This window comes from Emydura macquarii, unplaced genomic scaffold (genome assembly GCF_026122565.2).
Source record: "Emydura macquarii macquarii isolate MOO-44397 ecotype Brisbane River unplaced genomic scaffold, CSIRO-AGI_Emac_v2 contig_791, whole genome shotgun sequence".
Lineage (NCBI taxonomy): Eukaryota > Metazoa > Chordata > Testudines > Chelidae > Emydura > Emydura macquarii.
In genome coordinates, this window is record NW_027130928.1 from 52,777 (window position 1) to 67,610 (window position 14,834).

At 49.1% G+C, this 14,834-nt stretch overlaps 1 protein-coding gene across 1 annotated transcript; it reads right to left on the reverse strand.

Moving 5' to 3' along the window:
- Positions 1 to 10,591: 10,591 nt before the first annotated feature.
- LOC137149620 (olfactory receptor 52P1-like) lies at positions 10,592 to 11,530 on the reverse strand. The gene has a single exon (XM_067543148.1). It carries the CDS (start codon positions 11,528 to 11,530, stop codon positions 10,592 to 10,594), a length of 939 nt encoding a protein of 312 aa, XP_067399249.1.
- Positions 11,531 to 14,834: the final 3,304 nt, after the last annotated feature.

The following is a 14,834-nucleotide window of genomic DNA, read 5'->3' on the forward strand; positions in this document are numbered from 1 at the left end:
TGCTGCAAGAGTCTGAAGGAGACCCCCAATTTATGTGGCATCCTGAGAATAGGCACGAAGTATGGGGATTTCAAAACACTGGGGCCCTGATTTTGCACTCAGTGATGCCAGTGTCAATCTGGAGTGATCCATTGAAGGCAGAATGTGAGATCAGAATCTGGCCAGTCTGTAAAACCCTGTGTGACCCATTCATGATGTTAAATCTCTGCTCACACATACCAAGTGCAGAGTCTTTGGCTACATTTCTTAACATGGCAGTAAAGTTGCTGAATTGGGAAACTAGAGTGAACCAGAGAAAAAAATACAGAGACGAAAAAAAGGAAGATACTGAAACAGAACAACACAATAAAAGAGATGGAAGTAATCTTAAAAACAAATATTTGTCTAAACTATTTACAATAAATCTTTAGTTCCAATTTTAAATCTCTTGACTTTTCTGACAATACGAAACAGTTTTAGTCTCCATGGTGGAGAATTCCTGCCCATATGGTTCTTGACTTGAACCTTAACCAAGCCCTTAGCACTAACTTTATTGCAGAAACAGGCAACTCACCGAAATCCTATGCAGCAGAGAGAGGAAATCTCCTTACTGCGACCTGAAAATCAGTGTACGAGCCTCACATCTGACACTCGCAGTGCTGGACAGGGACCTTTATGATTCCCCCGTACAGTCCCTATGAACTCTTAGGTTGGCCAAGACTCTGGGAGAATTCCCTGTGCTCCGTGAGCAGTGGAAACAGCAGAAAATAGACCCTGGAGAATTTGAGCCTAACAGCCTCCCCTGAGAGTGAAGAAACAATTCACTGATAACACAGCCTCAGATTGTCAGGGGAAACTGAGACTTGCAGACTTGCTAGAGTTGTCCTGCACTGCTAAAAGCCCAGAGAGAAAGGAAGAGCCAAGCATTAGACATGCTCATTTATCTGTCAGCATTTCTGTGCTGCTGCTCGTTGTCATAGAATCTGAGCATCTGCTGCTACTCCCGGCTGATGAGCATCCTTTTTTCAAACATAGCATTTCCACGCACAGTAACAGTCCCTCCCATCCAATAGCCTCTCTGACAGAGGGCAGCACAGATTGCCCCAGCTTAGTCATAAAGCCCCCTTCAGTGATCAGCACGTGCCCTGAAGCCTGTGGACTGACGGCCTTTGTCTCTATTGCAGGCAGAGTAACTGCACAGACTATCACTGGGAAGGAAGGGTGCAGAGGAAGGGAGATGTTCAGAGGCACGTTAGGTGGGCAGTGTCCCTCCACATTCAATAGGACTCTGCTTCCTGCTGCGCTTGTGCCTTTGACAACCATCCCCAGGGGTCTAATGGACCATGCGCTGCTCTGGAACTCAGGAGACTTCATTAATCCATGGCTCGGACACAGAGCTCCTGTGTGACATGGGACGTGTCATCTCGTAATCTACTCTGGGCCTCAAGTTTCCCCTCTGTAAAATAGGGAGAGCACTTCCCTGCCTCAGGGGGTTGTGAGGATAAAAACCTTTAATTGTGGGGTGCCCATATGGGACCCTAGAGTGAGGAGGGCCATATGAGGACCCAGACATACAGCTGTGCTTGTTTATCTCAAGCAGCATTCCTGACAATTCCTGTTTTAGGCTTACACCCCACTGTCATCTGGATACTGCACACCCTGCCCTGCATACTGTGCTTTCCTCTCCCAGTCAGTGCAGGAACCGTCCTGCGCCCCTATTCTCTCTCTCCATGGTCCCCACAACTCCTTCTAATAACCCCAATCCAGTCTTGTGCGATTCGGTGGCAGACGCCGGGACTTACACAAAGTATGCAAGGAACTTGTGTAACTCCCGTCGACTTCTGTGCTGCTCCTCTGCGCGCCGTCTTCACTGCACTGCACGGACGGGAACCACATTCCCCTCGATGCAGCGCTACGCCACTTGCGGGGGTGGATTCATTACGTTGACTTCTGGATCTAAACTGACGGCTCAGTTGAACCAGATAAGTCGGTCTGACTGTGGCAACTTCGCCGCCGTCAGTGTAGACATAGCCTTTGTCTACAGCTTTGAGAGTCTCCTTGAATCATTTTCATTGGCCCGTCAGCACTCCCATTTCCACTTGCCATGTTTTTGTTGCTCTTATGTTTGTCCATCGCTTTCCTAAAGCGTGGTGTCTGACACTGAAGACAGCACTGTAACTAAGGTCTCACCTGTGCAGCCTATAGCGGAACACTTATCTCCCACGTCTTATGTACAACACTCCTGTTAATACATCCCAGAATGACATTTGCCTTTTTCACAACTCCATCACATTGTTGACTCATATTCGTGATGCACTATAACCCCCAGATCCCCTTCAGCACTACTACCGCCCAGTGATTTTTCCACACTTCATAGTTATAAATTTGCTGTTTCCTTCCTAAGTGTACGACCGTGCATTTGTCCTTATTGACTTTTATTCTACTGAATGGTTTCCTAAAACAAATCTAAAAGTGTGTAAGACAACTTAAGAACAAACCCAGTATTCTTCCTTTCCTGTTGTATTACTGTGTAGTGTTACTGTGCGCTGTTAAAAACATTGTTTTCCACCCAAGAAGTGGTTGCATTTCAGTGGCAGGTGAAGGGGCTTCTGTTTACGTTTTGTAAATCAAATCTAAAAGCATGTAAAGCATCTTATGATCCTCTGAGATCCAAGGCAGGAGTTTAATCAACATCACTCATTATCACTTTGGATTCTTCGCACCCTGAGTTGTGCTGACATTGATATCACCTCCTTCGTAAAGCACTTTGAGACCTAGATAAGAGGTAGCTATTTTTGTTATTTCAAAAGTCCTGAAAATGCCACTGAGTGTTGCACTAAAATGAGGAGGCAGGTGCAGATTTCCTAGGAGTGAATCATCACAAACTGACTTCCAGTTAGTGAGGAAAATCCATCCTTGAGGCCAAGAGATTCCCTACACAGATAAATAGTTAATAAAACACTATGTCCTTTCTCTAGCACTTGCAGGAAGGTTCAGTGGCCTTCCTCCCAGCCTGGGCCTGATGAGGGGCCACAACGCCCAGAGCAGGAAGAAAAAGGGCCGGCCGTCCAGTCTGCCTGGCAACTGGGGAGCTGGGCAGCGATGGGTCCCGCCAGCCGGCCAATCCGGCAACAGAGGGGCGGAGCCTCAGCCGGGGCTGAGAGTATAAAAAGCAGGCTTTGCAGCTCAGTGAGGGAAAGGCTGCCGCTGGAAGCAGACATGCTGTGTCGCCGGCTGCAGCCAAGGCCTGAACCCAGCTGGGCCGCTGCCCCAAGCGAGTGCCTCCCGAAGCCTAGGACCCGGGGAAGGCCCTAGCGACCAAGCCCCAAGGGTTGGATAGGGCCTCCGAGCCCCCTAGGCTGGCCTAGGCCTACCAGCCCCCAGGACTGGGCCAGGCCCCTGGACCCCAGTAACTGGACCGAGTCCCTGAGCCTGAGGGCTGGGAGATCCCCCCCAAGGCTGGACCTGACCTGGAAGAGCTGCCTAATGCCGAACCATCCCCTGAGATGGGACAGGACCTGGAGGAGCTGCCTGAGGCCGAGCCATCCCCCGAGCCATGTGACCTGGAGGAGCTGCCCCTCGCAGAGGAGCTCCCCACCTTGCCGCCTGTGGACGCAGAGGGAGTGGCGAGGCTGCCGCAGGCTATGTACCCCTGTGACACCAAGGATCCCACCGATACAGGTACCTGGGGATACGGGGAGGAAGTGGCCCAGGAACAGCCATAGCTGTGGATGAGTCAAGGGCAAGGCCCCATCAGCGTGTTGCAGTGGGAGCCCTGCCGACTCAGTGGCAACATCTTTACCACTGCTAGGGCTCTGGGCTGGGACGCAGTGGAGTCGGGTAGGCCTGCGTCCCCCTCCCCCTTGTCCTTGCCACACAGGGCGTGATTACCGTCCCCTGCTCTCCTGACTACAGGACACTGCTGCTTACCCGCCCACCCTGCCAAGGGCTGGGGCGATAGACTGGTTGCTCACCAGCTCTGCCTGAGGGCTGGGGTGATAGACTACCTGGCAGTCCGCCCTGCCTGAGGGCCAGGACTGCAATGTATCCAGATGCTAACATTCTCCTTTTTGGAAGGTGCAGTGGCCTTCCTCCGAGCCTGGGCCTGAGGAAGGGCCACAACGACAGGGCCCAACCAGTCCCCGTGTTACATGCCCAATGTTGAATACTTAAGAGGAGGACCTCAAGCTGTTGTCATGTACCAAATTGTACAATACAAGCCCGTGGAAGGGGAGCAAGATTCCTTCCTGACCGCACCTGGCAGTCAGTTTCTGCCCTAAAGCATGACAATAGTTCTCCCTTCTCATCACATCCTACTTAAATTAACTACGGGTGTGTCTATTCATAGAAGTGTCTCATCCTTTTCTGCAATTCCCTCAAAAGAAGCTCACACTCCCCCTGCACAGACAGTTGGGACAGGACGTGCAGAAAACCTTGAAACCCCATATTCACTGCCTTTGCCTTTCCCACTTTATCCATATGTTTATTATTTACACTGGCAGCAGAAGCAGTTTCAGGAGCCAGCACAGTGCCTATGCTCCAAAATCATAGAATATTAGCATTGGAAGGAAACCCAGCAGGTCATCTAGTCCAACCCTCTACTCTCAGCAGGAACAATCCCAGCTAAATCATCCCAGCAGGGCTTTGTCAAGATGCACCTCAAAAACCTGTCAGGGTGGAGATTCCACCACCTTCCTAGATAACACATTCCAGTGCTTCACCACCCTCCTACTGAAAAAGATTTTCCTAATATCCAACCTAGATCTCCCCCACTGCAACTTGAGACCGTTGCTCCTTGTTCTGTCATCTGCCACCACTGAGAACAGCCTAGCTCCATCCTCCCTGGAACCCCCTTTCAGGTAGTTAAAGGATCCTATGAAAATCCCCCTCACTCTTCTCTTCTGCAGACTGAACAAGCCCAGTTCCCTCAGCCTCTTCTCATAAGTCTTGTACTCCAGCCTTCTAATAATTTCTGTTGCCCTCTACTGGACTTTATCCAATTTGTCCACATCCTTTCTGTAGTTAGAGACACAATATTGGACACAATATTCCAGATGTGGTGTCCCCAGTGCCGAATAGAGGGGACTAATCACTTCCCTCGATCTCCTTGCAATGTTCCTACTAATTGAGCCCAATATGCTGTTAACCTTGTTGGCAACCAGGGCACACTGCTGACCCACATACAGCTCATTGTCCACTGTAACCACAAGGTCCTTTTCTGCAGAACTGTTGCCTAGCCCGTTGGTCCCCAGTCTGTAGCTGTGCATTGGATTTTTCTGTCCTAAGTGCAGAACTCTGCACTTGTCCTTGCTGAACCTCTTCAGATTTGGTTTGGCCCAATCCTCCAATGTATCTAGGTCACTCTGTATCCTCTCCCTGCCCTCCAGCGTATTTACCATTTCCCTGAGTTTAGCGTCATCTGAGAACTTGCTGAGGGTGCAATCTACCCCACCCTGCAGATCATTAATGAAGATGTTGAACAAAACTGTTCACTTCTTAGGTCACTTCATCCAACTCAAAGGTTTTTGCTACAAATCAAACTCAACAGAAGAAATCAAACGTTAGAGAAGCTTCTAAGTTTAGCCTGGCACCCACCCACTCACTGCGTATCTCTGTCAGGGTGTTCAACACTGCAGTTGCACACAGATGATAAACTGCTCTTTCTGACATGCCACGTCTGCTCCGTCTCTTCAGTAAACATGCACACCGCTGTTAGGGCATGCCGGGAATTGCAGTTCTGCTCAGAGCTCTACAGTCCCAGCCACACGGCCCTCCAGGAGACAAAAAACAAACACACCAAGCTGTGCTTTCCTTCCCAGCACGGGATCCACAGCTACTCCTCAGACTCCCCTGTCCTCTCCCCCTGCTCTAGATTTCAAAGTATCCACATGGGAGAGAAGCCCCAGGAATAACTGTTTCTGAGTTTTCTCACATCTTTAGGAAGGTAGAAAAGATGTGATTTACACATGGAATTAGTTTATCTTTCTCTCCGCTTTGAAAGAAAGCCCTAATGCTTCTTTTAATTCTTTTGTCATGGCTCTCTCTCTCTCTCTTCTACCTTCTCTGCAGTGTACTTTTTTTTCCAAGCAGTTTAACTTTTCTCTGTGTCCGTGTTCTGTGTTGCACAAACATCCCCATGCCTCTTTCTCAGGCCTTGGGAACACAGGTGGGTGGGCTCTCTGTGTAGAGGGGCTGCAGGAATCTACACTTGAACACACTAATAACTGGGTCCTGACCCTGCGGTCACTAGAATCTCCATTTTCTTTCCTGCTCCAACAAGCACAAATTTCCCCTTTTTTTCTCGTGGATTCAGGGTATAGAAGTCATGCTGCTTTTGTCAAGACTGGGCGCATTGGCTGTCAAGGAGACCGTCTAAGAAGCCGTCCTGCAGGTTCATTGCCAAGATGAAGCGATTCCATTGTGTGGGCAACCTCTGGCTAAGTAGCATGGCCCCAGTGTGCTACACGCACTCTCCTGAGAGCTACCAATGAACTGTTGTCCTGGAAAACCACTGGATGATCCATTTCTGGCTTGTCCCTGCCCTCCTCTGCTCTTAACCATCAGGCACAGGGAGTGGGGCTTGCGCCTCAAGACTTAACGCAGCCTGTGCTGCCTTTTAGGACACCCAACACTTTGTAAATGGCCACGATTCTCCTAAGAAAACAAACCCCATTCCCACTCTCGTGGGTAACAGGGGCTGCAGATGCCTTCCTCGGGGGAATCTGCCAGCCACCCAGTCATCCCCTTCCTGAGCAGTGCTGAATGCTATCGCCTTGTCCACCAGTCCCGGGATGGCCTTCTTCAGAGGGTGGGAACAGTCCCTGGTGACTGCAGGGGCAGTGGGAGAATCCCTGCTCAATACAGCACCGAGCTCTTTGTAAAAGGGACAGGTCTTGGGAGCGACTCCAGACAGCATGTTGTGCTGCTCCATAACGCGTTGGCAGGACTCCCTCATTTCCTGCCCCTTTGCCCCTCGTACTGGTGGATCCCAGGTCTTGCATTGCTGTGGGTAGGTCTGTTCCCCTGGGAATGCCACAGCTGTTCCTGCAGATGCTCCTCTCTGCACCGCCCCAGGAAGTCCAGACCTAGGCCCTATGAAATGTGTTTTATTATTGTGCGTTTGGGGATTCATTATTTTCTCATTTCATTTTTTTCCATTTAAAAATATAATTGCATAATAATGGGGTTTTTAATGAAAATGGTTTGAATCATTAACCCTTTCAGTAGCTTTACTATAAAGGTATAAATATGTTCAGAACTGGATTGCAATGGGATACACTGATTTCATGTAAAAAAATCCTACAATTTCAACAAAACATTCTGCAGATATACAGGATATGGTAAAAGAAACCATTTTAAATCACTAGATTGGGCACCCCCTCGGGGAGGGTCGTCTTCCCCATGGCAATCTGGGCCAGACCCAGGGTGTTGATCTCATTCAATACAGAGCAGAGATCCCCTCTCGCCACCACAAGGACTTCCCTGGTAGCAGCCAAGGGGATGGTTGCGCAGTGTCCAGGGGGGGCCCAGGTAACAAAGGAGGGGATTCCTCGAGACAGACTCCAGAGAGAGATGGTGTGGCCCACATCTGCGGCCTTGGCTGATGCCACCCACTGGATCCCAGCATGGGGCGCACAGAAGGGTTCAGCACCAGCAGCCCCCTGGGTGGTGTTACAGAGGCTCCCGCAGCCCTGCACAGCGAGGGGGGGCTGGGCTCGAGCCTTGCTCTTGCCGCTCTTGCCCTGCAGAAGCACCCGGCCCCCCCAGGTGTAGGGCTGGTCAGCGGGGGCAGGACAGGGGGGAAGGGAGGCTGCTCCCTCTCCTCTGCAGGGCTGGTGGGACACACGGTTCTGTGGGTGCTCTGGGGGGGGACACCCTCAGGGCCCAAGTTGGGGTGACATCATGCGATGAAGGACAAGGGGCGGCTGCTGACCTGGCGGGCGCCCTTCTGGGTCTTCGGGGTCCCAGGCGTCCCGCTTTGATGGGACACCAGAAACAATCCCTCAAGCACTTCATCATCACGTGCGGGGCCTTTCAGCTGAGGGGAATAGGGCTAATCACCCAGAGGGGCTTCCCCAGGGTGAAGAGCAGAGGAAGAAGGGCAGCACTGGGGAGAAGGGCGGGACGGAGGTGAGCACCACCGGTATGACTGGTTCCTTCAGGGATTTCCCCCAAGGCAGCAGACAGCACTGCTCCCGACAGGGGGAACCACAGGGGAAAACCCAGGTACAGCTTGGGGGCAGGACTGATACCACTCCACCCTAGGGCTGCACCACCACGACTGCAGCCCCGCCTACAGAGCCAAAGAAAGGTACTCTGTCAGGGTGTGGGGGGGTTACACTCATCATACCCACCCCCTCGCCCCTGAGTCGAAGGGGCATTCCTCAGGCCCAAACCAAGGCGTACACCCAACACGCTAGGACAGAGATGCTGAGAGGAGAGGCAAAAAGACTCACCCACCGTGGGGCACTTTGACCCCAGGCCTATCTCGCCAGAGGAGGCAGCCCTGACTCGGCAAGACAGAGAGGGAGCTTTGCCGCAGCAGCAAGTGCTTCAGCTGGGACCAAAGAGTTTAGGTTCTGAGGGTCCCCAGATCAGCCCCACAGCCCAGTGCCAAAGGTTTCGTCTTGTTCTGCACGTCCTGTCCCAAATGTCTGTGCAGGGGGGCTGTGAGTTTGAGACAGCTGTATGAATACGCACACCCACAGTTAATTTAGGTGGGATCAGACTAGAACAGTGAACTATTGTCATGCTTAGGGATATAAACTGAGGGCCAGCTGGGGTTGGGAAGGAATCCTGCCCCCTCCATGGGGTAGTGTTGTATAGTTTGGTACATGACAACTGCTTATGGTCCCCCTCTGGGTGTTTTGAGAGGCAGGATACCAGTTCAAATGGGTGAATGATCTGATCCAAGATGGAAAATTCCCATGTTCTTATGTTTTATGCTTCCCATGTTGGAGTGGTCGGTATCCTCCTCAGTGCAGATCGTTTATAAAAATGGAAAAAGAAAACACCTGTCAGCCAGTGCTCTCTGCAGCCCATCACCCTGGAATTCCACATTATGCCTGCTCAGCTGGAATTCCATACTCTGGCTTATTTCTTTTAACATTCTGTATCCAGTTAGTTTCAGGTGAACAATAAAGATGCGTTGTTGCAGGATGCATATTTTGAAAGTTCATTCTCATTGCATGAGCCTCTGGGGTAGCCCCCTTTCATTTCCTTGCCTCATCAGTGCTGTATCTTATTTCAAATTTCAGCTAATGATATAACTTATTAAGGTTATAATCATAGACTCCTAGAAGTTTAGGATTGGAAGTGTCCCCAGGAGATCATATAATCCAACCCCCTGCTGAAAGCAGGCCCAACTGTGACTATATCATCCCAGCCTGGGATTTCTGATGCTCTACCTTAAAAAAAAACTACGATAGAGATTTCACCACCTCCCAAGGTAATCCATTCCAGTGCTTCATCAGCCTCCTAGTGAAAAAGATTTTTTCCAATATCCAACCTAGACCCCTCCACTGCAACTTGAGACCGTTACTCCTTGTTCTGACATCTGCCACCACTGAGAACAGCTTCATTTCATCTTCCAAGGAACGGCCTGTCAGGAAGTTAAAGGCCACTATCAAATCCCCCCCTCATTCTTCTCTTCTGCAGACTAAAGAAGCCCAATTCCCTTAGCCTATCCTCATAAATCATTTGTTCCAGCCCTCTAAATATCTTTGTTTCTCTCCGCTGAATTTTCTCCAGTTGATCCACATCCTTTCCTTAGTGAGAGGCTCAAAACTGTACAGAATACTCCAAAAGGGGCCTCATCACTACCGAATGGAGGGGAATAACCACTTCCCCCGATCTGCTGGTTTTGCTCCTACTAATGCAGCCCAATATTGCGTTAGCCTTCCTGGCAACAAGTGCACACTGCTGACTCATATCCAGCATTTTCTCCCCTGTAACCACCCAGGTCCTTTTTGTCCTTCATCTTTGCATCTGTGATTTTTCTATTATATACACTTTTTGTTTATTTTTACTCCAGTCTCTGTGCAATGTGTGTCCTAAAATGAACTGATAATTGAGAGCAGTTTTCAAGGCTTTGTCGGGGAGGAAGCAGAGGGAAAACTCCAAGCATCTGCTAGTTAAGAATTCTGAGATACTGATTTGGGGACACTCAGGACTGGAAGGGATTGTTGGAGTCTGGTGGATGGCAGAGTTAGGGACCGTGTGATGGCAGAGAGGGGCAAAAGAGTCGAAGATGGAGGAGAGTGAGAAACGGTGAGAATCAACAACCATACTGATGGAAAATAGGGCTGAAAGCATATGAGAAATCATCATCGATGGTGGTCTGGAAGTCACAGAAAGGCCGAGTGACAGGGTGTGTGGCATTCGGGGATGACAGGTGATTCTGACAGAGATCAGGTGATGGTTAGAGAGATGGAAGTTAGCAACAGAGAGGGCAGTGCTTGGTGATGGAGAGATAAGACAGTAGGTGTGAGGAACATCTGAAACTGAACTTCCACAAGCCTGAGCTCAAATTGGGACAGAGCACCCTTGATTAACGAGGAGACATCCTTTCCCCCTTCTGTCACACAGATTTAAACTCTATCGCTCCAGGCGATCACATTCTGCAGGTGTATTTTCCCACTTTGTTACGAAGCTCTTTGGTTTTCACCCCATAAATGATAGAGTTGAGCATGGGAGGGACTAGGAAATAGAGGTTGGTCAAGAGGATGTGAATGTGGGAAGTGATGCCTGGATGTAACCTTTGTGTCAGGGCAGAGAAGAGGAAGGGAGTATAAGTCATCAGCATCACACAGATGTGCGCTGTGCAGGTGTTAAGGGCTTTCCAGTGGGCTTTCTTGAAGGAGATTCTGAGGACAGCCCTGATGATCAGCCCATACGTTAGTACAATGAATGTCAGGTCTAACCCGATGTTGACAATTGTTATCACCCGGCCGTACGTCTGGTTGATGCTGGTGTTCCCACATGAGATCTTCAACACAGCAACATACTCACAATATGTATGGAGGATAAGAGGGTTGGCACAAAATGGCAGCTTCCGCAGTAGCAGGGGAACTGGCAGAACCAAGAGAACAGCTCGTATCAAACCCACTAGCCCTAGCTTAGCGATTCGTGCATTGGTGAGGATGGTGGCGTATCTCAGAGGGTCACATATGGCGACGTAGCGATCGAAGCCCATTGTCACGAGGATGGCTGAGTGTGTAACAGCAAACATGTAAAGGAAGAACATCTGGGTGAGGCAGCCATCCACAGTGATGGTTTTGAAACCGAACCAAAATATGCACAGTGCCTTTGGCACGACACAGGTAGACATGCCGATGTCTGTGAGCGCCAGCATGCAGAGCAGCAGGTACATGGGCTTGTGCAGGGTCTGTTCTTTGCTGACAACAAACAGAACCGTGAAATTTCCCACCAGGCTGATGACGTAGAAGAGGGAGAAAGGGATGGAAATCCAGATGTGGGCAGTTTCCAGCCCCGGGATGCCATTTAGGATGAAGGTTGGTGGGCTGGAGGCGGTAAGGTTGAAAGCTGACATGAGGTGGTCAAGTTGCCGATCATGCTCAGAAATGCTCAGATTCCTGTGAAGGGAGAGTAGCCCAGCGAGGGGGTTACACACGATAACAAATAACAGGGTAAACATATTTAGTTCCAACAATCTAGAAACGGGATGAGCAGTGAGGTGACTACATTATTCTTCTCTAGTCAGCACTGGTGAGGCAACATTTGGAGTATTGTGTCCAGTTTTGGCCCCACTAGAGGAAGGATGTGGAGAAATTGGAGAGAGTCCAGTGGAGTACAACAAAAATTCTTAGGGGTCTAGGTTACAAGATTTAAGAGGAACGGCTGAGGGAACTAGGCTTGTTTAGTCTGAAGAAGAGAAGAACGAGGAGGGATTTCTTAGCAGCCTTCAACTACCTGAAGGGGCATTCCAGGGAGGATGGAGCTAGTCTGTTCTAAATGGTAGTAGATGACAGAACTAGGAGCAATGGTCTCTAGTTGCAGTGGGCAAGGTCTAGATTAGATATTAGGAGTAACTTTTTCACTAGAAGGGTGGTGAAGCACAGCAATGGGTTACCAAGGGAGGTGCTAGAATCTCCATCTCTTGAGGTTTTTAAGGTGCAGCGTGCCAAACTCCTGGCTGGGATGATTTTATTGGGGTTGGTCCTTCTATGAGCAGGGGCTTGGACAAGATGACCTCCTGAGCTCCCTTCCAAACCTAATATTCTATAATTCTATGATTTCCACATTTCATCAAATTATTTGTCATAGTCCAATTCAGAGATGTTCTCAGAGGGAACCTACCAAGCCTGGTGAATGAGAAGCATGATGGGAGATAATGTTCGATGTCAAGAAGTGAAACATAGACGCCTACTAGAGGGAAAAACTTGAACTCCTCACACACCTAACAAGGTTCCAGTGTAACTCTCTGAACTCAAGGCATGGACCTGGTATAATGGTTTACAGCTCTGTGATATCCTGCTCAAAGTGCAAGCGTGGACAAAAACTAAGCAAAAAGTTGGGACACAGGAGGGGTGGGATGGGGAAAAATACCGAAAATACAATGCCATGAGATCTATCTCTCAGCCTTTCATCCTCCTCTGGACTTCTCTGTGCAATACTGAGCACCCTTCACAAACAGGATATTGCAGAACTAGAGGGGTTCAGGAAAGGGCAACAAGAAAGATTAGGGGCCTGGAGAAACTCTCCTAGGGAAAGAGGTGGAGAAAAACTGGGATTGTTACCTTAGAAAGGAGAGAAATATGAGGGGATTTGAGAACAGTCTATGAAATACTGACTGGTAGAGAGTATATCAATAATGTTGTCTCCCTGTCTCATAACGCAAGGTCAGGGAGACATTCAATTAAACTGAATAATGGCAAAGCCAAAACTGATTATAAAAAGAATGCTGTCTTCACTCAGTGCATAATTAGACAGGGAAACTCATTGCCACAAGATGAAGTTGAGGCCAGGAGCTAAGCAAGAATCGGAAAGCTTTTTTGGACATTTACTTGCATAGTAAGAATCTTCCATTACAATAGTTACAGCTTAATAAATATCTTGGAACGTGTGTTAAAGGCAGAAGCCAATTTCTGGCTGTTAAGCGTTAAGGTGATACCCTCATGATGGTCAGGTTATCCCCCCATCACCCTCTTTGGCAGGCCCTCGGGTTGTTTCTGTCAGAGGGATGACATTGGACTAGATGAGACATATATTTGATCTACCATGAAATTCCTCTTTTGGAAATGAGCCAAGTTTTCCCCATGGAAATACACATTTTCATGACAGGCTGGGACTTTGTGCTTTGTTACTTCCCTTGTTGCATTTGGTGAGACAGTTTCTTAAAGGCAACTTGCTTTCTCTGAGACATAACAAATACAGGGGTTTAGCTATTCTGCCCTGTTAACTGACAGGGATAAGCAGAGACACCCATCAGCAAGCCAGCTGCTTACCCTTCAGATGCTTGAATACTGATAATGCGTAATTAACATTCAAGAACTATAAAAAAAAACCTGGAAAAAATGAGTAAAGGTTGTGACACCCAGGCTGCAATTCTCTGGCTTGCCAGGGGAAATAGTCCCTGAGAACTGCACAGACACACTCGGGACCTGGGACCAACAATGAGAAAGAAAAATTGAATTTCAGCAGTGCTGCGTGCATGTCCATGTACACCTCCTCCCCACCCCCACAACATCCTGTCCTGCCACACAGTGATCCCATTCACCCAGGACCAACACCAGGGACCGGACACAAAACACAGTAACAGCTCATAAAATATCTACACAGCCGAGGTTAAATTCTGGGTCTGCCTGCACCAGGTAAAGGGGGAGGAGAAGGAGCAGCTTCCACAGCCTGTCCGGGGATGAAGGGAGAGCGCGAGTATCTCTTCCTCAAAACGACCCAAAGCTTTTGCATACTCCTGACAGCTGGAAACCCAGACACAACTTCCTGATGTTGCTTTTCCATGCTGCCAATTGCTGAAGTTGCCATGAGGCTGTTGTGGGATTGGTCACAGGAGGAGGGACGGGTTCGAGGGAGGAAGGTGTCAGAGACAATCTACTACAGTGTGACCACATTACAGAGCCCCCCTGACCCGGGAGGTTGCAGGAGGCCTAGTTACACCTCATTGGTGTGTAAATTAAGCAGGATGTCCATTCCCTATTTTGCCCTGTTTCAGGATTCGGCGCCACTGTGATCTGGATACTGCACGTCCCACTCACCCCCCACACACACACTGTGTGTGCCTGGATCTCCCCCAGTGAGATTTCCAACAATGCCTGGTTTCCTTTAAACCGGAAACATACTTTAATTTTTACTGCATTTTTGTGCTTCTCATCCGCAATAGAACCAGGAATGCAGGGGAACAGAGAGAGCAGATACCCACCCAAACTACATTGTAATCTTAATTGTTTTGAACTTCTAAGCTGTGACTTTAAGATTTCAGGTACTCTCCTGTCAGTTCTTCTTTGGTCCAGATGAGCTCACACATCCTTAGAGGCCACAGGAAGACTCCAGTGAAAATCAGACCTTTTATTTAGGTCCCTAAATGTGAATTTAGGGTAAAGTCCTGGCGCTCATGGGGGTTTTTCCACTGATCTCAATGGGACGAAGATTTCACCCTTAGTGTGCAACTTTAGGCTCCCTGCTGTGAAAATCAAGGCTTCAGGTCTGCCACAGCAAGAGCTATTCTGTTAAGGTGCTGAAAGAGTCTGAAAGAAGACCCCCAGTTTATGTAGCTTCCTGAGACCAAGCATGAAAGATGGACATATCAAAACACAGGGGCCCTGATTTTGCTCTCAGTGATACCAGTGTCAATCTGGACTGAGCCACTGAAGGCAGAA